Source organism: Gallinula chloropus (genome assembly GCF_964237585.1).
Source record: "Gallinula chloropus genome assembly, chromosome: 5".
NCBI lineage: Eukaryota > Metazoa > Chordata > Aves > Gruiformes > Rallidae > Gallinula > Gallinula chloropus.
Window position 1 is genome coordinate 46,977,398 of NC_140090.1, and position 21,631 is coordinate 46,999,028.

Genomic DNA, 21,631 nt, shown 5'->3' on the forward strand with positions numbered 1-21,631 from the left:
TTTGACTGCCCCTCTCCATCCCATTCTGCCTTTTCCTTATGCAACAGGTTAAAAACAAAGCGATGCGTGGTTCATCGCCGCTTCAGCGGTCACCATGCCCCTGTTTTAGCATCCCCCAAGCCCTGCAGCCCCATAGGTCCCTGCAGACGGGTGACCCGCTGGGAAAAGCGCGGGCAGCACAGGCAGCAGATCGCCGTGGGTGGACCCGGCCCCCTCGCCACGCCTCCCACCGCCCCGGACAAGACGCAGTTCCACCGGGTTACTGTACGGCGTGTACCACCCAGCCTGGACCAGGGACGGAGGGCACGGAGACCCCCGGGCGATGGTAAGTCAGAAATCCGGCTGCTGATTCACAAGCGACGGCAAAGGACAGGGCAGGGAGGTTTAGAGCGGCAGCTCCAGCCTCCGAGGAGAGGCAGGAGGAAAGGGAGAAGGCAGCAGCGAGCTCTGCACTGTGGTTAATAAGTAACACGGGGAGCTCCGCCGGCTGCTGCTGAATTACCAGAGCCGGTTGCTCTCCAGGCTTCGGTTCCCCGGAGAAGGGGAGGGAAAAGGGTCTGTCGGTAAGGCTGTGCCGCCAGCGTGACACCCCCACCCCCCGCGCTCGAATTCTGCATGGCAAGTACGTGCAACTCACCCGGCCCAGCCGGGAACCGGCTTTTCCACGGCAGCGGAGGGGACGGGAGCGAAAGACAGTGGGGCCTTGTGGCGTACCTCCTTCCAGCCCTGCCTGCAGGTCCCGCTTACCTTTTCCTAGGTGACAAGTCAACATGTTACCTGCAGCTCCAAAAAGGCCAAAGCTCTCCCCATGCCAGTTCCTTTCCTTTAGTTGCACAATGCATCTATTTGCTTTCCTGCTGGAAAGAAAAACAAAAGCCCCAATGCCTTGGCAGCTGAGAGCCAGCTAAAGAAAACAAAATAATTACATTTCCTTAACGAGAAGATTGTGTTTGGAGGGAGTAAGTGCAGATGAAAGCATTACATGCTATACTGGCTAGCCAACGTGCTGGGCTGGAGGAGGAGGGAAGGGGAAGGGAGTGGGGGGCAGCAGAGGGGGCTCTGGAAGAGGGTCTGCCACCACAAGACACAACCAGAGGAGCTGGATTTTGTGTGGTCTGCTGGCCCACCCTCAGCCTGGCTCGGCCAGGCGCTGGGCTCATAGAGGAGCCTGGTGTAGAAACCCCCAGGGCCCATCCTCCCGCAGAGTCTGACAAAAGGGTTGGGAGAACAATTGAACTGCATCCCTCCCAAGCAGCCTGGTCTCCTGCTCTGCCCGGAGGAGGCTGGCCAAGCACCCTGCATCCATCCCCCTCTGCTTCAGGCAAGCCACAGCTCCGGCTGTACGCTGCCTTTCCTCTCATTAGCACACCCACACAAAAGCAGAGGGTTTCAGCCCCAGCTCCCAAAACCTGGTGTATCCCCTGCCCAGCTCCCATCATCCCCAGGGGAGCCCCCCTGCCAGCGGCCCCCTATGCCTCCAACCCCACATTATCCAGTTGCTAAGCTACCCATGCCCAGCTTATCACGCCATCAGTGTGGAAGTGCAAGGGCTGAGGGTTTATTGCACCTAGCCGTGTTTACCTGCTGCCTTCCCACAGCTCAGGAAGGGACAGGATTCACATCAGCAAGGTGGAGGGCGTTGGCAGAGCTGGTGGGGGGGGGGGGGCGCACAAAATACCGCACAAACTCAAGGGCATGTCACCAGTGAGGACAGAGGACAGACAGCATCCCACCCCCAGCACCTTGGCACTCTCCATTTTGAAGTGCTCTGCAGCTGACAGCTTGCTCTAAGCTGTCATGGCTGCACTGATGGCTAGGAACCTGCACAGCCCAGTGAGACAGGCATTGGGCAGAATCTTTCCAAGCCCCCTCAAAACATGCAAAGCCAAAGAAGAATCTGGAAAAACATCAGCCCCGTGGCTGCTTGTTTGGTTCCATACAGCCTGCAAGTTGCTGAACCACAGGAAAGGACAATTTGCCTCAGTAGCTCAGCTGTTTCAGATGCTGCTTCTGAGCATCAAAGGCCAAGGGAAGCATCTCTGGGGGCTGCTGACCATGTACCCATGAGAACCAACAGGCCATAGTCATTGGGGTTCTCATATAACTTGCCACACTTTACAGCACAGAATGGAAAACAAATTGCAAAGAGATGTTGGCCTTTGTCACCGAGAAACAACAATCCTCACCAACTCAAAAGATTAGATCACCCACCAGGAACAATACGCTGGTCTGGGCGGCCCCCACGCCAACAACTCCATTTTAATTTCATCTTCGCTTATGTTCATCCCCCAAAGCCATGAACTGCTGCTTTTCCCCACCACCGCCTTCAAAACCAAGCAGCAGCCCTGCCCATGAGCAGAAGACAATGCTAAATCACAATCCCTCCCCCTCTGCCCTTTGTTACTGAAAGGGAGAAAGAGCCTCTTAAACTCCATTATAACTTAAAGGAGATGGAATAGGAAAAGGAGCTGTAGCGTGACTCATCTCTGATTCACATGGCTTCCCTTCTCTAAAGCAGATGACCTGCAAGTAAAGCCCCCCCTGCTTCAGGGAGGTACTTGGTGAACCCCAAAAGCAAGCAATTCTCAGTTCTAGAAGCCAGCACAGAGTTTCAGGGGTGGGTTTCTTCCCCCCCAGAAAGTTTATATATAATGTCTTTGGGAGCTTAACCTCAGGCAGCCATCAATTCTCAGAGCCTCGAGTTACAACAACAGCTACACACATACACTGGTACAGCAGTAGGTGCTGAGGGGCAGAACACAGGAGAGACAAACTGGGCTTCACCTGACCTAGACACGCACAGGACATACCCAAGGTATGCAGAGGATAATATTGATACGTCCGTAGCATCAGCAAACCGCAAATCAGGTCCACCCACATCCCCTAACCCTCCTGCCCAGTCTGCTGCTGCCCCCACACCCCCATAACTCCACAATACACAGGAGACCTTGCTGAATCTTCACTTCGTCCTACCTCTGCCACACTGATCTGCTCTTCTTCCCTTTCCTTTCTGCGGCGTCAGGCAGGAAAAGCTCACAGGCTGAGCACGGAGGAGAGGGAGCAGCTGCTGCCGAACCTGAGAGCCGTGGGGTGGAACGAGGTAGAAGGCAGAGATGCCATCTTCAAAGAGTTCCACTTCAAGGACTTCAACCGGGTACGAGCATCAGCGGTTCGGGGTCTTTGCAAGGCAGGAGGCTGGGTTTGCAGAGCCAGGGAGTCACACTTGGGAGGCTCAGCCAAAGAAAGCTCTCCATGTTTCTCCTGAAACGTAACGCCTGACTAAGATAACCTGCCCGAGACACTGAAGTGCTAGACACAGCACATGTTTTTTGTCTGGGAAAAACTCCCCCAAAACAAGGATACCCACAGAAAATCCCCCCAACAAAGATACAGAACATCCCAGGGTGGGTTAGCTAGAAACACCTGGTGTAAAATTAACAATAACAGGGTGAAAAAGCAGTGTACCAAAGGGGGAAGCAGTTCAGAACTAACTTTTCTTCTCACTCTGCTGGGCAGGCCTTCGGCTTCATGACCAGAGTGGCTCTACAGGCAGAAAAACTGGATCACCACCCCGAATGGTTCAACGTGTACAATAAGGTAAGAATGAGGAATGGCAGGGGCAAGCAGAGCTCTTTAGGGAGCAGATCCCCTTTTTTGAGGCATAAAATAGGAGCAGCAAGTCCTGTTCAGATCAGCAGGACCCCCCCAGACACTATTCCCTTGGCACATGGCAGCAGGGCAGAGCTATCACTTATGGAGCCTTTGGCCCTCCCAGTAGCTGCCTCCCAGTAGCTGCCTGTAGCACCACAGTTGGGTTTGGGGTTTTTTTCCCTAAAATCAGAAGTAAGCAGCAGAGAAAAAGGCTTCCAGAGAAAGAGCTGGCTTCGGGGGTGACAGTGACAGCACGTGGCCAGGGTGAGCTGTAGGAAGGAGAAGTCAAGCAAAATGCCAGACCCCTTCCTCTCCCACCCCAGGGAGGTTGCGCTACCGAGTTTAGAGCAAGCAATAGCACCACCTGCCTCATCAGACATGAGCTGTCTGCAGCGCTGGAGGGGGGAAATGGTCCTGCTCTGTCTGCCAGCAACACTAGGTCAGTCTGTCTGTCTGCTTTAGGTTCACATCACCTTGAGCACCCATGAGTGTGGAGGCTTATCGGAGCGAGACATCAACTTGGCCAGCTTCATTGAGCAGGTTGCAGCTTCTCTCTCCTGACTAGAGAGAGACACATAAAAGCCAAAACAACAGAAAGTCAACTCCACCACTGCCACAGCCCTGCTCTCGCCTAGACAGCCGCACCTACAGCCTTCTCCCATTTCCAAGCCAGTTCCTGGATCCAGACTGCACAATGCTGCGCCAAACCCCCCACCACAGCTCCAGAGATGGATGCACTTGTTGGGTACCATGTGCACATCCATCTCTGGTCCTGCCATTCCTGTCCTTAAACCCTTTCCTTAGCTGTTAACTCTACCAAGCCTGCAAACTGCTGAGCTTCTGGGGCTTTCAGCAGACGTGCCCTTTTCCCAGGAGTGATGTTACACGATTGCACCAGTAAATCCTACCAGAGCCTAACCCCATCCAGCTGCTCTCTTGCTGCTTCTTACCTACTACAGTACGATTTCCACCTAAACCGCAGTGTGCGAACCCTCTGGTGTCTCTCTAACGCACCAGCAACCATCACGTGCAACCCGCTTATCACTCTAACCTCTCTCAAGCAGTATTACAAGCAGGCATGCTATCTCACCCCTAGCGTCACTGGTCTTTAATAGGGTACCAACTGGAAGTGTTTACAAGTAACAGGTTTGGGTTCCTGGTGTCTTGGTTAACCTGATGTGAGTTTGGGAGGAGGCCTCACTGTCAAAATTAACACCAACAGGTTTCCCCCCCAAGGCAGGTAACTGGCCTGATTGCTCTCAAGGAATTGCTTCTGCCATGGAAAAGCTTCTTGATGAAGCAAGGCGGAGAAACAGCACATGCCTTCGCAGGCCTTTGCGCCTCAAAAGCAGGCAGGGTCTGAAAGAGAATGAGATTGTCAACACCAGAGCAGATCAGATTAAAAAGAGACCAACCCACATGCACTAAAAGCATCAGAAGCATACGTAGCCAAGGCACAAGCACAGGGAAGGCACAACTGAAAGGCACAACAACAGCAGCTGTAGGTGGATTTGGGGGTGCAAGATCCTTGCTCTGGTAGCAACAGGCTCAGCATTCAGGGAGACCTCAGCCAGGCTGCTGCCTGTTCAGTACAGCAGGAACAACCAACAGCAAAACAGTCCAGGAGAAGCGCTACAAACACCCGACTCAGGTCTGGTCTCATTTTGTTTTAAGCCTTTAAAGTTCTATAAAGCATTAGGGGAAAAATCCAGAATTCTTTAAGTGCCAATTCTGAGCATCACCCGGACACCACCTTCATACCCTGACAGGAGGCAGGAGCAGTGCTTGGGCAGAGCAAAATTCACAAACCCTTCCCCCCACTGCAGACATAGGCTGCACCTGAGCAAAAGTCAGGAGCAACATGGCCCCGTTCACTCAAAGGAGCATCAAAGCAGGTAAAAAAAGACATGAAAAGAGCGAGCCTAGGTAGCTAAATGCACTGTTTTAATACAAACTAGACCCATTTTCACCATCTCTTCAGCCATTTCAGTGCAGTTTTACAGCGGTAAATCAGACCAATATAAAAATACTGCCATTTGTTCATTAAAAAGTCAACGTGTATTTATTGGGCAAGATACCAGCATGTCGTACGCAACCCTCCCAACTCCCCCAAGTCATCGGAAAAGTGTGGATGAAATCCACAGCACAGAGACAAATATCTCTCTCTTCTTGGTCCTTCCCACTGGAGAGTCTTCAGCCAAGTACCAAAGAGCCCACGATTCCCTCAGGAGTGCTTCGTACACACAACAAATGCAGGTTCTCACTCAGAAAACCTGGACAAGTCAGGTATCTCAGAGGAATCAATAGTCCCAAAGATCCATTCCAGGTGTAAAGTACCATCCAGTTTCAGATCATAATCCAGTCCACAAAATTCTTCTTTTTTTTTTGCTTTTAAGTAATTATACAGCTTGTTGATCGCACTGTTTTTCCAAGACTGTGTGGCATGGTAAAGGAGATGCAGATTACATGTTAGGTGACAAAGATAAACAAAGACTACATGCCAGGAAATTACAGTGGCCTACTCCTGACCAGAAGATTACAGTTACAGTATAGAACAGATACACATAAAATAATTATACCCACCGATATATTGCTAGTTAAGTGAAGCCCAGGAAGAAATACAATGACTTACAAATAACATCTTCAAATACATCCAAAAACATGAAATGGAGCACTGATCTGTTCCATCTATCTGCTTCCTCAAAGGAGAATGCAACCAGGGAAGAAAGGGGGAGTTTCTCTCTCCTTCACCCCATCTCAATCCACACACACCCCACACACTTTCCCCCCCACCCCCTGCCCCACACCCCTTTCTTTTAAAGCAGAAACATAGAGAGTGCCTTCCCTTTTGGGCTCTGGTTTTGTTTTAAAATCTGGGTTCAAAAAGAATCATCACAGTAGCCGGACACTTAAGACTGTCTCCAAAGTGCAGCAAACTCAGAGATGCAGTAATGGTCACATTGGTGAGACATTGAGAGAATAAACAGTCCCAACAAACCGTCGGAGCTGGTAATACCATCAGGAGACTAGCAGGCAATTCAAATGCCTTGTTTTCAAAAAAAGGGCTCCGAGATGTGAAGTCACCAATTTAAGTAAGGGCAGATGGCCAAAATGCTTTTCTCTCCCAGCACTGAGCATAAACCTGTTAAAAAGCAAGTATTCTTCCCAGGATCACTGCTGCACTGGTTTGTGCAGTGGCTGTTAAGTAACCTCCCCTTTCCGTACTACTATTCTGCAAGCAGGTGCCTGAGCTGTGTGAGGGTCAGCTTCAGGCTAACACACCCAGGACAGCAGACAGACACCTTCAGATGCCCTGCACAAGGCTGAGCAGACCATGCCACCAAGGTTTTCTCTCAAGTGTTGAATTCTGCCTTGGGAGACTCTCAGTAGCACACAAAAAGCTGGGAGGAAACACACAGGAAAGCCCCACAGGAGTGACTCCACTGCTCGAGGAACTCAAGAGATTCTAGTTTGTCCTGAAGGCCACCACCGCCTCACAGGTCACCTCAGGAAAACTCTCTTGCTGTAAAAAATTAGGAAGGGTGAGCCATATGCCCAGGGTTTGGATTCCTCCACCTTGATGCATCCTAGTCCCTGTCTCAGAGCTCCACCAGTGTCTTCGTAACACTGTGAAGGGACTCGGCTCCAGTGACGGGACTCGGCTCAAAACACCTATTATTCAACCTAACAGGCAAGAGAACTTTCTCTGAAGCCAGTCTGCCTTTGAGGTTTTAGGGTTTTTTCAGTATAGTACCAATAAAGAAACAACTGCAGCAACAGCTGAGCCCTCAAACCCTCCCTGGCATCTCACAAAGAAAGAAAAAAAGGCAGCCAGAGAAGCAGCAAGGCACAGTGGTGAATGCCCTTTTGAGAATGTGCCTTAAAACAAGCAGTGCAAAGAGCAGAGATCAGTCCAATTACAAAAGTCACCTTTTTACATGGTAAAAAAAAAAAAAGGGGGAAAAGGTCAGCTTTGGCGCCATCCGTTTGCACACCGAGTCCCCAGCCACGGTGCACACCAGGGCTTGGCCCGCTCCCACCACAGTGCTGGGAGACTGGGCAAAACCTTCAAGTCACTGAGAGCGAAATCAGAGTTCCGCACAGAATCGTACAAGGTGCGAGCGGCGCTCCTGGCATGTCTTCTAGGGGAGGCAGGGGAACAAAAGCAGTGACTACGTACCTAGGATCTTCAGTACCATCCAGTTCCCATTCCTACACCACCTGCTTGGTTTCTATTTCTGCTGTTACTCAAAGCAAGAGAGTCCAGAAAAGGATTTTGTGTTTGGTTGGGGTTCCCCCCCCCCAACAGATATTGATTGCATTCTCACCAAGATCTCCAGAGGGGATTTCAAAGAGAGTACACAACTACTGTTCCTTTGCCAATTTATCAGTTCTGCATTACACAGATAGAAGGCTCCCAGCACAGTCTGTTAAATGCAGCAGCTTAGAGGAACACTCAAAAGAAAACAAAATACTCCATTTATTTTCTACCTTCAACTTCAGGGAAGATGGAAGCTTTGGAACACAACACGAGAGCTCAAATCTAACACTTGGCTGGACACCAGCTGAATAAACAGGTCTGAGGAGAAGAAACAGCCAGGAATGAAGTGATGTGCAGAATACCTGAGGAGTTTGGAGTTGTGGAATGGACAGTTGGTTCACCATCAATAGTCAAGATGAAAATAAGCAAGGGCCAGGGAAGAAGAGTCCTAAAACTAAAGCTGGGCATGAAAATAATTCAGATTTCGGAACAGACTAAGACAAGAAGTTTTCAAGATCAAGCCTCCATCAGACCTGCAATCATAGGGACAAAGGCTCACTGCAATCTCTTCCCTTAGGAAACATTTATAATCACCCCAGGGTTAGCTGGCAAGGCACCGATCGTTGCATGACAATCAGCAGTGGCCGGGAGAGCCATTCATGTGCTTTTCACTGCAAGGAACATCCGTGCTGTAGAGGCCGTCCAAATATGCCTCAGAAATCTCCGCCACCAAGCTCCTGTCTGGGACAGACTGGGCCATTCCATAGATGGCTCCCTAAGCAGAGAAGAGGAGTTCATTACATGGCGTTGTTAATGCCATCAGAGAAACATGCTCACCCCAAACTATATGCCAGCCTCCTTACCATGCCTGTGGTCTTCTCATGGAGGTTCTTCATGATCTCCTCAATGCTGTCTTTGACATCTTTCAGGAACTGTTCAGCAACACCGGACTGTGTGTGCAACTGGGTGATGCAGAGATGAATGCTAGCAGGCAGGGAAAGGGGGAACATTAGCCATCTCAAGTACGCATAGCTCCGTGTTTTCCAAGCGACTGGCAGCAATTTAGTCCTTCCCTGACCAGTGACAGCCGCATATCTCCTTAAAACAGCATTTCAGCAGTGCAATGGGAAGATGATTCACTCCCAATTAAAGGTAACCCCTGCAAGAACCAAGCTGCCAGAGAGTTCAGTTCTTCTTTTTGCAGAGCAGCAACTCCCCCTCCCTGACCTCAATGTCAGTAATTTTCTCACCTCATACCAGGTACAACAATCAGCAATTACAAAAGTAATTCCTTCTCTGCAGGGTAAAGTCTAAAAAGATTTATCAGATACAGACACCACTCAGTAAATCAAGCTTTTTGATTCTTGAAGACAACCATCTCACATACCCTGACTATGCGCATCTCTCCACTGTTCTCCAGAAACTCACCTGGATGGGAACTGCAGGGCGTTTAAGTTCCATCCTTTTGCAGCTAATAAATTGGATAATCGATAAATGTCGAAAATGTCCGAACCGATGGAGAGGACAGAGACCTCTGGTTTCCCAAAAATGAAGATGCTGTCAATTTTTCTCAACCTTAAAAGGAATAAAGGAGACAAGAAGTGACTGACTGGGCTACAGGATACAGACATCCTGCCCATCTATCTGGAGCCTTAAAGAGCTACAGAACAGCATATCCCTTTTTCTTTAAAGGAGAAGCTACACAAAACAGCATATCCCTACCAAAAAGAAAGTAAGTCCCACAACCAGCCCAGGCCATTGGAACTCACTAGAGGACTCGAGTCACTCGGGGCCCTAAAGTCAAACACAGCCCTGAAGAAACCGAAAAGGACGCAGCAAGAGAGCACAGCAGCAGAAACGGTCAGCTTATCAGCTCACACCGCAACCCAAGCACCCCAATGAGAGAGACCAGCAACCCTCCTTCCATCACCTTCACTAATGTCCTTCTAGATTCCTTCTCAGCCACAACTGAGGCAGAAGAAACTCTCAAAGGCACATCAGGTAAATGAAGATGCCCACACCCCTCCTCTCCATGCCTCTCAGCTGTCTGGCACAGGGCAGTAACAAAGCTGCTTCTCCCATTGCTGCCTAGCGGATTCCCACCCAGCAGGTAACACGCTCCAGCGGGCAGGAGTGGGGGGGAATAAAACACAGGAAAACAAACAAAATTTGGGAGAAGGAATCCAGAACTGGGGTTAAAGAACATGATTGCATCGCTAAGGCACACACGTACTCTGATTCAAGGAAACGAGACGTTTTAATTATCCTCTTCGTAGCCTCAACGTAGCCCGATTCCCCTATGTGCATCAGAGTTGCCCAGCACGCGGCTATGATCCCACCAGGCCTGGAGCCTGCCACGGAGGGGGAGGCATATATGCCCCCTTGCCAGTCGGGTGCTATAAAGAACTGGTATCTCCTATACTTCTTGTCGCTGTAGAGCACCACCGAGGAGCCCTTGGGAGCGTAGCCATACTGCAAAGGGCACAGAAAGCATTAAAAAACTCAGCCAGAGGACACAGGAACACATTCAAGCTCTCGCTGCGCACAGCCACCAAGATCCCACTTGCCAGCCCATACCCCCACACTGAGCGCTCCTCCACATCGCAGTGTGGAAATACCCGCCATCCCTGCCCTTACTGGGAATTGCCCCCCAGATGTTAAAGCACTGGAAGACTTTTCTCCCCATTTCTTACCTTGTGGGTGTCAGCAGAAATGCTGGTCACCCCTTTCACACGGAAGTCAAAGGGACGCTTTAGCGGGAAGCCTGCCTTGTCCATGAAAGCGATAAGAAAGCCACCCAGGCAGGCATCAACATGGAACGGTATTTTGTACTTCACCGCGAGCTGTGTGCGAACAAGAGACCGTGGTGAGTAACGATGCCGTCAGGGCACCCAAACTCCAGCCACCGAAAGCTACTCTGCCTTTCACAATTCTGTGTTCCCTGGACCCTTTCGGAACATCATGCCGCTCTCAAGATGTTGAGGAAAGGAGACTGGGAAGGGCTGGCTAAGGGCAGGATGCTTTCTCCTGCCTTCTACATGTTTGAAGACTGCCAGTGAGACGGCAAGCAACGTAGCTTTTTGGCAGTCTGCTGTATTTGCCAAAGAGACGTGACAACGTGGTCTGAAAAGAGTATCTGCAGTAAAGCATAAGGGTGTGATCCAAGGGAAAAGAAGGTCAAGGGCCTCAGCTGAGTACACACAACATAAATAACTGGAGCACCAAGAGAAAAATCAAGAGGCATGTTTGAAAAATAAGATCCCAGCCCTATGACTCCTACGCCTTCTATTCATTCCTCCGACTTCTGCATCCAGCTTGCTCAGCCAGGAGTCCCTAAATCAAAGCCTTTTTACCAGGCTGACTGTTTTGCTGCTGTTTCCTCTCAAACAGGAAGGAGAGCCCTTCCAGTTGGTCTCGCAGTGGGTGTGACAGAGCCCAAAGTCATGTACACAACATACACTTCGAGTTACAGCAGAAGTTTATGGCACAGACTTGGGAGTTCAGAGACAAAGCCTGCTCAAAAAGCTTGTCCCTCTGCCTTGCTATGACACACCACATGTGCCAGGTCAAGCCCAAAATCCAGCCCTACACGGACAGCTTGATGACACTGCCCAGAGGTATTTCTGGTATGTCAAGCCCACCTTGCCACAGGAGCTAGAGAGCAAGAACACAGTCCCATATTCCTCCCTGCTTCAAAATCGCACACAACATACCCTGCTGTTGGTTAACACCTGATTCAAGGACTGCAACACCCTCCCAACCAGTCTGCTCCTCCCACCGGATTCACCAGCTGACATCCTGAACCCCTTTTGATGGACATGCTGGTTTTCCTGCTACAGAAGTCCCAGGGACACCTTACCTCTGCCACCTCTTCGATCGGGTCCATAATTCCATGCGGGAACTGGGGAGCAGAACAGACGAGCATGGCTGTGTTCTTTGAGATAGCTCTCCTCATTGCCTGAAGATTTAAAGAGAGAAGATGCTCACATTCCACTCAGCAAGTGCCACCCTGCCAAAAAAATGATAAAAAGGGAAAACGTGCTGTGTCTGGTTTTAAAAAATACCACACAAAAGCCTACAGAGAAAGCAAAACAGCGAGCTATGAGCATCAAGATGGTGTCACTGAGTCATTCAACTCATCCACTCGGAAATACTAGAGCACTTTAGTTTGTCCTCATCTGAAATCTGGGGCTATTTGATTCCACATGAATCACACAGGACAAAAGGTACAGTTTACATCCATTTATTTCAAACAAAACCCCATCTGCAGCAACAGGCACTTACTCCTGCCATTTTTCCTTGTTTCCAGGAAGAATTCATCCCTCTCTATCTGCTGACTTGCTACCCAGATAGGCAGATTTCTTGCCATCCGTTGTCCAATGCTAAGTTCCCACTGAAAGAGCGCTGTGCTGCCTAAAGTGGTACCTGAACATCCACTTCCATGGCCTTGGTCAACGGTATGTGAACCAGCTTCAGTCCAAAGTAATGCGCTGCCTTGTCAAACGCTGCGTGAGCACTCACCGGGACCAACCTAGGGAGGAAAAGGGTAGCATACATCAACCTAGGCAGCACCCTAAGCCTTGCCATGAACAGGAAGGGGGAGAAGAGACAAAAGACACAATTTGTAGGTATTTTCATGTGACAGAGAGGTCACAAACTGGTCAGCTGCATGTTGGGGGTTGGACTAGATGACCTTTAAAGTCCAAACCCAATACATTCTATGATTCTATATTTCAAACTAGCCAAAACTCATACAGGTTAAAATAAACATACTGGGGAAAATGTTCTCTGGGACAGATGAGAGGCCACATGCTGTTCTGAAGTGACAGTCTACCTTGAACACCCCAAAGAAAGCCTGCTGAAGTTATTCTAATACACTGCATGGTCTTCTGGGAATCAGGAACCAGACTTTCCAAGAAAGTTAATTTGTTGTCATATCAGACAACACTGTATTGCCTCCGACCAGTTACCCTCCCTGAGAGGGGCAGATGGCAATACAAACAGGAGGGAGCAGCATAAATACACCAAGCGAACACAATATTTGTCATCTCTCCACCTCTAATGGCAGTGGTTGAGCAGCCTTAATTGGTCTTGTTTTCTGAGGCACCATGTCTTTATCAGCATGCCAAAACATTAAGAGAAGGAAAAGAAAATCCCCAGGAATTCAGCAGATGAACACCACAGCATTTCATCTCTATGTTCCCCTCCATAAGCAATTAACCACAGAAGCATTTCTTGATTCATTATCTAGAAAACAGCACATTTAGAGAAAGCAAAACCTGTATTAGCAGTGTACTGATTAACACAATTCCTCATCTCAGCCCCAACTCTAGGCTCAGAGTTTTCAGGCTAAACCCTCTTTGATCTGAATAAATCAAACCCCTTAAACACTTCAAAGAGTCTGACAATTTCTGCTCGAGCGCAGCTCAAAGCTGAAATGAGCAGGCTCTGCCTAGAGCAGCACACAGGTATTCCCAAAATGCATCTGCTCCCCACCAGACATTCAAGCCTCCTGCTTAAAAGTTCCTGTGCTTTTGGACCACTTCTTTCAACTCAGGTTCCTCTCCTTCAGAGAGATGGACAAGAAGGAGGTGGTAGTGAGCTATGAAATGAAGGAATATTGGGGTCCACCGGCCACCTACAGGAATAAAAAAGAGGAATATTCCAAAGGAATAAGAGATCCCACAAGTTCCGAAGCACAAACCAAAGTACAGAGGTAATGCTCACATTTCTGGCTGCTTGATGCCTCTCTCGTAAGCCAGGTCCCGGTACGCCTTGCAGGCCATCAGAATGCTCTCTGTCCCCCCCGATGTCATCTGTTTTGAAGGAAAGCAGCAAACAAGAAAATAACCACTTACATGGATGTTGTGGAAAAGTAAGGCAAAAGAGGGATGCTGGCAGAGCATCTTTGCCCAGAGATGTTTGAGGCAAGAGATGCATGGCACCAACACTTTGGTTTTCAAACAAACTCTGCGGAACAGCTCGAGGTAGGTTTCTGACAATGAGCTTAAATAAATGTTGACTTCTTTAAAGGGGGAGAGGGAAAAGGAAAAAAGACACTGGGAATATATATATTAAGTATATCCAACTCAAAAGCCTGATGAGAAGGGACCATGCTGCCTGGTCACTAGCTGCCAAGCATGACTACACCTTGTGGAACCAACTAGTACATGCTTCACTCTTGATTACCTAGGGATTGTTTGTCTGGATTACAGACTAATCATGCCATATATACGGAAACAACAAAGTTGATTCTGTATTAAGTTAACTGAAGTCCAGCAGGCTTCATTAGGTCTGGAGCAGTGCCATGCTGAGGCATGGAGCCAGCTCAGGGTTGGCACCACTCCTGAGCTACAAAACCTTCCCAGAACCTGCTGCACCACAAGACACAGAGCCCTCTCCCACCCTGTCTCCACAGAGACCAGGTCTGGGTCACCACCAAGCCAGAGCTTGTAAATCCTCAAAGAGCCAAGAAATTTTACACCTAGGGGCATTTCTGCATTGCACTCCGCAGTGAGTCTTGCAGTATCCATGCAACCCAGCCACCCCCCGAGCTGTCCCAGCCCCCTTTGCCCTGACCCCAGGACAGCACAGAGGTATGCACCAGGAGCTGGAATGGAGGAAGGTACATGCACAAGCCGTTCAATCCAGTTTACTATTGCATACTGGCACTCCAATGTGGATGCCAGTAACAAATTGAACTCTTCAAAGGAAAGAGTGTCTCTTGCCAGCCTGCCTTCAGGACCCCTGACGTGCAGGGGGGATGGACATGTGTGGGCCCAAACCCATCAAAATAAAATTTTAACCCAGAAAAGTGCAACATTGCTCTTTAGGACTTACTGCTACAGCGGGTGAGCTGTAACCCAAGGGTGGCTGGTATCTGGGACAGGTATGCAGAAGTGCAGGGGAAAAAGCAGGAATCAAAAGCTATCTAACAGTGCTTACAGAGGACTGATTTGGTCCTCAGATCTGCAGAACCAACTGGAACTTCCCCTTTTAACCTCTTCCTCAAAAAGCACACAAACATAAAGAGGATGCAATCACATTTCCATGCCTTACAACATCTGCTAGCCCAGGTTTTCCTTCAGGGTTTTTCCCAGCTGGCATAGCTACAAACCCCCAAAAGCGCAACCGCGTGACAATGACTAACCATTAGGTCCAAAGAGAAGGAACAAAGTTCACAGGCACGTAGAACAGCCTGCCACATTTGTTCCTAGTGCAAGCCAAGCCAGCAGCAGCTGCCACCAGAGGCAATGTGGAAGTGACTGCCGCACCACAGACCATTTCTGCTTTTCTGGTAGTTTAAAAGCAACAGCTGCCACAGACAGACCGTAGGAGAGCCGCATACTGGATAAAGAAACCATTGCATTTCTCACAAAGCAAAGAGATGGTACCAGGAACACAATGTCCTGAGTGTTACGGGTTGTGTCACTCACTTATCAACCTTTCTTTTAAAAGATCCATGAAGTTGTCAGCTATTTCCTTTGGGAAGTTGGGGGGAAGGTGGGTTGGGGAAGCCAATATAACAAGGTCTGGCTTCCTACTGCTGGGTGGGAGAAAAGGAATGGCACTATTGCATACTTGCATTGCTTACAACATCACAATGGTTATGAAAGCTTCACTCAGCGTGATTCAGGGATCTTGGGACTCCCACTAACAAACACCAGGCGCTTTGTGCCTGCTCCTTGTTGAGCAAGCAGTCCCTACTTCTCACCCAGCTAATCTGCTCTTTGAAAACCAGCCTCTGAACTGTCTTCTTCTCAGTGATGTCCAACAATCAAGGGGCAATGGGTGCAAGCTTGAGGAGATTCCATGTGAACATAATGAAAAGCCTTTTCACTGTGAGGGTGACAGAGCCCTGGGACAGGCTGCCCAGAGAGATTGTGGAGTTGACATCTCTGTAGACATTCAAACAGACCTGGACATGTTCCTGTGATCTAGGCTGGGTGATCCTGCTCTGGCAGGGGGCTTGGACTAGATGATCTTTCGAGATCCCTTCCACTCCCTACCATTCTGTGATTCTTCCCCTTTGCATCTAAGCACCAGCATCTTATCCTTACAAGCAACAAACCTTTCTTCCAGTCTGGCTGATGACTTACACAGGAACATTGAGCAGGTTTTTGAGAGGTCAGAGTCAATGCTTCTCAGGAGTCAGATGCAAAGTGAAAGACAGCATCCAGGATGGATCCCAGACACATAAGTGGCCACAGAGAAAGCTTGTTCAGGCAGCTGAAAATCCACCCAAAAAGATGCATTTCAACCAGCTCAGCCTCCTAAACTGGCCCGCATCAGTACCAACATGAGTGTACACCATGGAGATGTGCCAGAGCAGCTCGACCTGGTGCAACTGGGACAGCGAAATCCCTTTTGGTCCAGGCAGTTTATACCTGCAGAGGGAGTCTGCTCCTTTACAGGAGGCTTCATCGGGTCCTCTATCAACTCCAAACTCCTGCTACAGCCAGGGATTGAGTTGCTGTCACGGGATACAACCTCCCTGCCGCCTGCGGCATGCTGGCACCCAGCCAACACGCAGTGATTCAGCACCTGCCAATAGCTTGCACAAATATTTTTATGGGTTGTTGGGTTCCCCACCCCCACCCCACCCCCTCTAAATGGAAGTCCACAGGCTCAAGCAATGCCATGGGCTGGAAACGAGCATTGTTTCAAAGCAGCTTTCCAATCCAGCGCTATCTTCAAAAGCCAGGCAAAGTATGTGGGAAAAGGCAAGCAAGAAGGCTCTTTTGTTCTCCATTTCACTTCTACCAACTGGGAGGGGAGAGGAGGAAGAGCAGGGAAAAAAACATCCCTCTCCTGCTTTCTAAACTAAGCATATCCCTTCCGCTGCTCCTAGTGCTCAGACCCTCAACACTAAAACACTAAACCAGCAACAAGAGTACTGTCCTTATTCCAGGATTTCTTTGGCCACACAACTCAGGTGTCACTGTCAGGAGTAAAAGAACCACTTCAGTCCCAGTTCCCTAAAAGTTTTGCTCGTGTTTTCACCTTCAGAAATCCATCCATTCAAACCCTGGAGACAAAGCTGACCAAAAGCTTTCACCGAGCCAAAACACACTGTGGGTAAGGAAAGTGAACTACTATTTATTTCTAAGGTAGCATTAGAGTACAAATATATCCCAATCCGCTGCACAGTCGTAGCATAGTGGCAGACTCACATAAAAGCCCCATAAACCTGCAGATTGCAAATTCTATTAGTGGTCTTTCTCATAGTGACCTGCTCAGCCCTACAGATAAAATCTGAGAAGGTCTGGAGAGTTTAAGGCCCACCTCCAAGACACATCACTCATGTTTCACTGCTAAAAGTCCTACTTCAAACACTCAGCTCTACAACAAAGTTTGGAAGCCCCAGAGTCTGTGAGGAAAAGACAAACCAAATTCCATGGGGACCTTAGATGTGCACCCACTTATTTTACCTCTCTATCCTGTTCTCTGCTGCAGAGTAACTGTAGAGATGAATTTGTAAAGAGACTGGCATCAAATACCCCCACACACACACCCCATGTGATTTTCACCCTGCACTTCAAAGCTGCCCTTTTTTTTCAAGTTCAAAAAAACAGCTAGAAAAAGAAAATAATCATTTAAGCTTCCGTAAAAGTGGTGATATTTCCCCAAAAATCAGAGGGGAATCCACAGTGCCAGCACCATGTGACCAGGAACATGCACACACACCAGACAAGAACAAACTCCTTCCAATTCCTCCTCTACACAATTAATTAGTCTTTCTAAATCACTGCAAGGATTTGATTAGAATCTCCTGGGAGCACGCGTCCCCCCCACCCCCCCAAAAAAAGGAAAGAAATCACCAAGTCCTGTTTCTCTGCTCTTGCAGAACATGATTAGAAGAACAATGGGTAGTAATTAGTGAGAAATAGGAAGCACCCATCTTGCTGCTGAAAATTGTTACCTTTTAAAACTGCTCAAAAAACCTAGATCACCTCTCAGTGTGATTTAAGGCCAAAGCCATGCCTGCACACCCCCCACCATAAAGGTATTGTCAGGGGTTTCATGCCCACTTTCAACCCAAGGAGAATTACAGCCCCTACATCTCAAATAAAGGCCCCTCCTGCAAATAACATGAGCTGCTCACCTGCTTTAGCACTCAGATCTAAAAGAAGAGACACGTTTCGTTTGAGCATTTATTAACACAGCAAAAATGTTCCAGGAGGAAGTAAGGGACTGCTCTCCAGGTATCCTGCCTAGGAAGATGTCCACATGGCAGGACCACCCAGGGATCCCCAGGCTGCTGCTGAAGGTCCTGGAAACAACACAAACACACCACTGCGCTGCCTTTTCCCTAGTCTGAGCAACAATTAGCCCCCCAGAAAAGCACTGTTGTGCACCATGGCGTGGAAATCAAGAGCACAAAGGAAGTGAAATCACCTCCCCCAGAAGCACAGACAAAAACTTTTGGGTTTGGTTTTTCCCCACGTAGCACAGCCAGACACACTCTTCACAACCACCAAACATCTGCCTTTGGAGACCAGCACCAACAAAATGGGACAGGCAGTCCCAGATGCTTATATCAGGTTAGTAAACCCAGTGGACAGGGACCTAGCACTACAGCACACTGCTCCTCGGGCAGTGATGAGATTCAGGATGCAGAAGGGTGGGAAAAATTCTCTTTAAACGTCTTTATAACTATCCAAATCCCCCAGAAATAACTCTGAAATGTTTAGTTCCGTTTTGGGGAGAAGAAAATAAGTCTTTAATCCCAAGTACTGAAAGAGCATGTACCCCCTAAATATCCACCCACACCTCTCCATCAATGATTAGCAGCTCTGGGCACTCTCCAGAGTCAGGAAGAGCAACATGGGAGGAGGACAAAAAGTCCACTGGAGAGACTAGTTTGCACAAGATAATTACGAGGATGCAATTAATCTTCTGTTTCCGGCTAATCAACTTTTCAACCCTCCCTCTCAGGCTGCAAATTTGACTGTTCAACCAGCTAGAAGGTAACTCCAAGGGAGGTTGCGTGCTCGGCTTCTGCCTACATCTCAGCTGCAGCTCTGTAGCACAACCCTCTGAAGGGCGGGGAAGAAGGAAGGAGCAGAGGAGAAAAGCGGGGTTCCCCACAGAACACACGGGCCCTGATGGCCACCTGATTGTTTCAGCTGATTTTACCTCATTCTGAGCCTCCCAAGCAATTCTACTTTGCTATTTCAGGGACAGAGCGCACAGGACGGAGAGCTGGCACTTTCACAACAAACACTTTGTGTAACAGAAGCCAAAACACACATGTTGCAGCCTTCAGTGAGCCAAGCTCTCCAAGCACACAGTAAGTGCCACAGAGCTATCTCACTGGGGTATCCATTGGCATCTCAATTCTCCACAAAAACAAGTTTCAACAGCTTGATGCCTCTTCCCCCCCTCCAGGGATCATCACAGCCGTGTTCTCAGCACTGCAAACCAGGAAGGAGATGAGGTGTGATGCTTTTTTAGTAAGCAGAGGGGCACATGCCCTTCTCTAAACTCTAAGGTGGCACAAGGAATATAGTCCTGACATGCCAGGCCACGGGGTGCAACCTCCTACTATCAAAAGCAATCATGTTCCCTGGACACTGTACGATCAAGGTTCATCTTCACACAGCTGGAGTTTGGTCCCAATTACACCTACGATAAGGTTACTCCAGTACTTACCCTCCTTAACACAACCAAGCCTCCAAATGTCAATGAAGTTCAGTCAAGGATAGTTCACCTCCTAAACTTGTGTCAACATCTCATCTGGATTCCTCTCACCAACAGAACTACTTCTTTGCAAGCTATGAAGCAATCTATCCCAGCTGCACCTGACCACCATGCCAGGAGCTAAGGCCTCACCATCCCACGTAAACAGGGAGAGAATCCAGCCTGAGGATTCTTAACAAAAAGGTAAAGGAAGAGAGAGGAGCAGTAAGAAGCCACGGCTTATAACAATAATTCACCATGCAACTTCCTGTCTTTGGCTCTTTGACCAAGCCTCTGTTTAAAAACACACATCAAGGCTCTTGCCATGGACTCTATCAAGGCTTGAAGTACAGTTTCCACACTGGAAGACCATGTAAGCCCGGAAAGACAGCTTCCCAGCTGGACAGATGACAATATGTGCCATGCCTGCTTGATCATCAACACTTCGAGCTGCTTGTTGGTGACCAGCCAGCCAGCCTTGTCCTCAATCTCAGCACCCTGGCAGGCTCTCAGATTTCCAGTTCAGAGATTAAAACTGAGGGGAGCTACTCAAAGCGACACCGTTCTGTTCATCATCCCCCACTGCCAGCCAGCCAGCCTACACTACGCTGGTTCTCTTTTCCAAGCACCATCAAAGCCTGTATCATTTAAGAGAGTGAAAAAAAGCTGAGGTAAATAGTCTCATCTAAAGACCTACTTCCCAGAGTTTTACTGTCTCTCGTAAAGCTTCACTAACAGCAATTAGCAACTGTCTCCCATACAGAAGCCACAATGAGCTCAGCTTCAGCCTCTGCTGGATACCAGAAAGCGCATTTGTGCTGAAATCAGTCAGAAATATCCAAAGTGTTCCCACGGGACACCTGAAGGCAGGTTACTTACTGCACCACAGGAGTTGGGGCCCCCGTTGAAGAGCGTGCAGGCAATCCTCACTACTTCCGCTTCCATCTTCCTCAAGCCAGGGAATATATCCGGATGGAGAGGGTTACTCCAGGCAAACTCTTCATACACCTTCAGGAAACAAAGGCAGAATATTAGCCTTGCATATGAAAAGCTGGATTATCAGTGCAGGTCTGAGGACTCACTATACACTCTATAGAAGCAAATTAGATGCATTTAGCCATAACGATACTGCAGATCACCTCAGACTTCTGCTGCAAGTGAATTCCACACGCAGTGAAGCTACTGCTGAGGGGTTTAAAAAAAATAATTTGTTCTTCTAGGGCATCCTGGTCTCTGAAGCGATCCTACCACACAGCAATATTTCTTGTTGTAAACGCAGGTTTAAGCATTTTGCTGTTTTTATGAAAGAATGCAATATGCACCCCCTGACTGCTTTACACAAAGCAGGCCGAAAAACAACCAAACCGGTTTTCCAGCTGACTATTAAAGGGGAATTCTAAAGCAGCTAGTAAAGCAGAAATGCCCACCCAGACCACCACAAAAGTGAACATGGAAACTAATATTTCATGCTTGTTCTGCAGGAGTGGACTCGTGGGATAAGGCTGGAAGAGGCCAGATCTGATCTCCTGCAATCGAGATCAAAAAGCAACTGCAAGGATGTTAAAAGGCATATAGAAGAATAAGGCAGCCAATAATCAGCACAAACAGGAAATCTTTCCACAACACTTGCTCCAAGCTAAGGCCCCTCTAGTAAGGTTGCTCTGAGCTTTATGTTTCCCCGGAAGCAGCAAAGAAACATCAACCCACAGAAGAAAACAGTGATATCAACCACCAAACAGAGCTCATTCCAGCTGTTCCCAAAGCTGCTCCCAGGAATGAGGGGCCTGGGCTTCCCTTTCCAGCAAGGAGTGGGGAAAAATAAAACCAAAGACACAATAGCAAAAAAAAATACTCTTGAATTATTGGAAGACATTCCTTGGGCTGTTTAGGTTATTTTTCAACCTTCTCAAAGGGAAAAGTTCTGGGAAGGTAAACAGAACTAACAAAGACACCACTGAAGCATGCCAGCACTCCATTGTTGTGAGATTTGGACTGCCATGAAGCATTTTACAAACTACTTTTTTTTTCTGCTTAAGC

At 48.6% G+C, this 21,631-nt stretch overlaps 2 protein-coding genes across 2 annotated transcripts in view; one reads left to right on the forward strand and one right to left on the reverse strand.

The window, feature by feature from the left end:
• Positions 1 to 244: 244 nt before the first annotated feature.
• On the forward strand, positions 245 to 4,574 carry PCBD1 (pterin-4 alpha-carbinolamine dehydratase 1). The gene is made up of 4 exons (XM_084264803.1): positions 245 to 325; positions 3,023 to 3,154; positions 3,517 to 3,597; positions 4,114 to 4,574. Exons 1-4 carry the CDS (start codon positions 323 to 325, stop codon positions 4,210 to 4,212), a joined length of 315 nt encoding a protein of 104 aa, XP_084120929.1. The 5' UTR covers positions 245 to 322; the 3' UTR covers positions 4,213 to 4,574.
• Positions 4,575 to 8,114: 3,540 nt separating this feature from the next.
• Positions 8,115 to 21,631, reverse strand: part of SGPL1 (sphingosine-1-phosphate lyase 1) — a 30,679-nt gene continuing 17,162 nt past the window's right edge. Inside the window, exons 6-14 of the mRNA XM_084264800.1 lie at positions 20,474 to 20,602; positions 13,640 to 13,728; positions 12,338 to 12,443; positions 11,772 to 11,870; positions 10,606 to 10,755; positions 10,146 to 10,384; positions 9,341 to 9,487; positions 8,776 to 8,896; positions 8,115 to 8,687 (exon numbers count right to left, since the gene is read on the reverse strand). Coding sequence (XP_084120926.1) covers positions 8,547 to 8,687; positions 8,776 to 8,896; positions 9,341 to 9,487; positions 10,146 to 10,384; positions 10,606 to 10,755; positions 11,772 to 11,870; positions 12,338 to 12,443; positions 13,640 to 13,728; positions 20,474 to 20,602 — 1,221 coding nt within the window. The 3' untranslated portion in view covers positions 8,115 to 8,546. The remainder of the gene's footprint in view (positions 8,688 to 8,775; positions 8,897 to 9,340; positions 9,488 to 10,145; positions 10,385 to 10,605; positions 10,756 to 11,771; positions 11,871 to 12,337; positions 12,444 to 13,639; positions 13,729 to 20,473; positions 20,603 to 21,631) is intronic.

What these genes read in the sequence shown, in the direction of transcription:
- PCBD1 (XM_084264803.1), top strand. An exon ending in ACTTCAAGGACTTCAACCGG is followed by an intron (nt 3,155 to 3,516) that starts GTACGAGCATCA and finishes TCTGCTGGGCAG; the next exon opens with GCCTTCGGCTTCATGACCAG. An exon ending in GGTTCAACGTGTACAATAAG is followed by an intron (nt 3,598 to 4,113) that starts GTAAGAATGAGG and finishes TGTCTGCTTTAG; the next exon opens with GTTCACATCACCTTGAGCAC.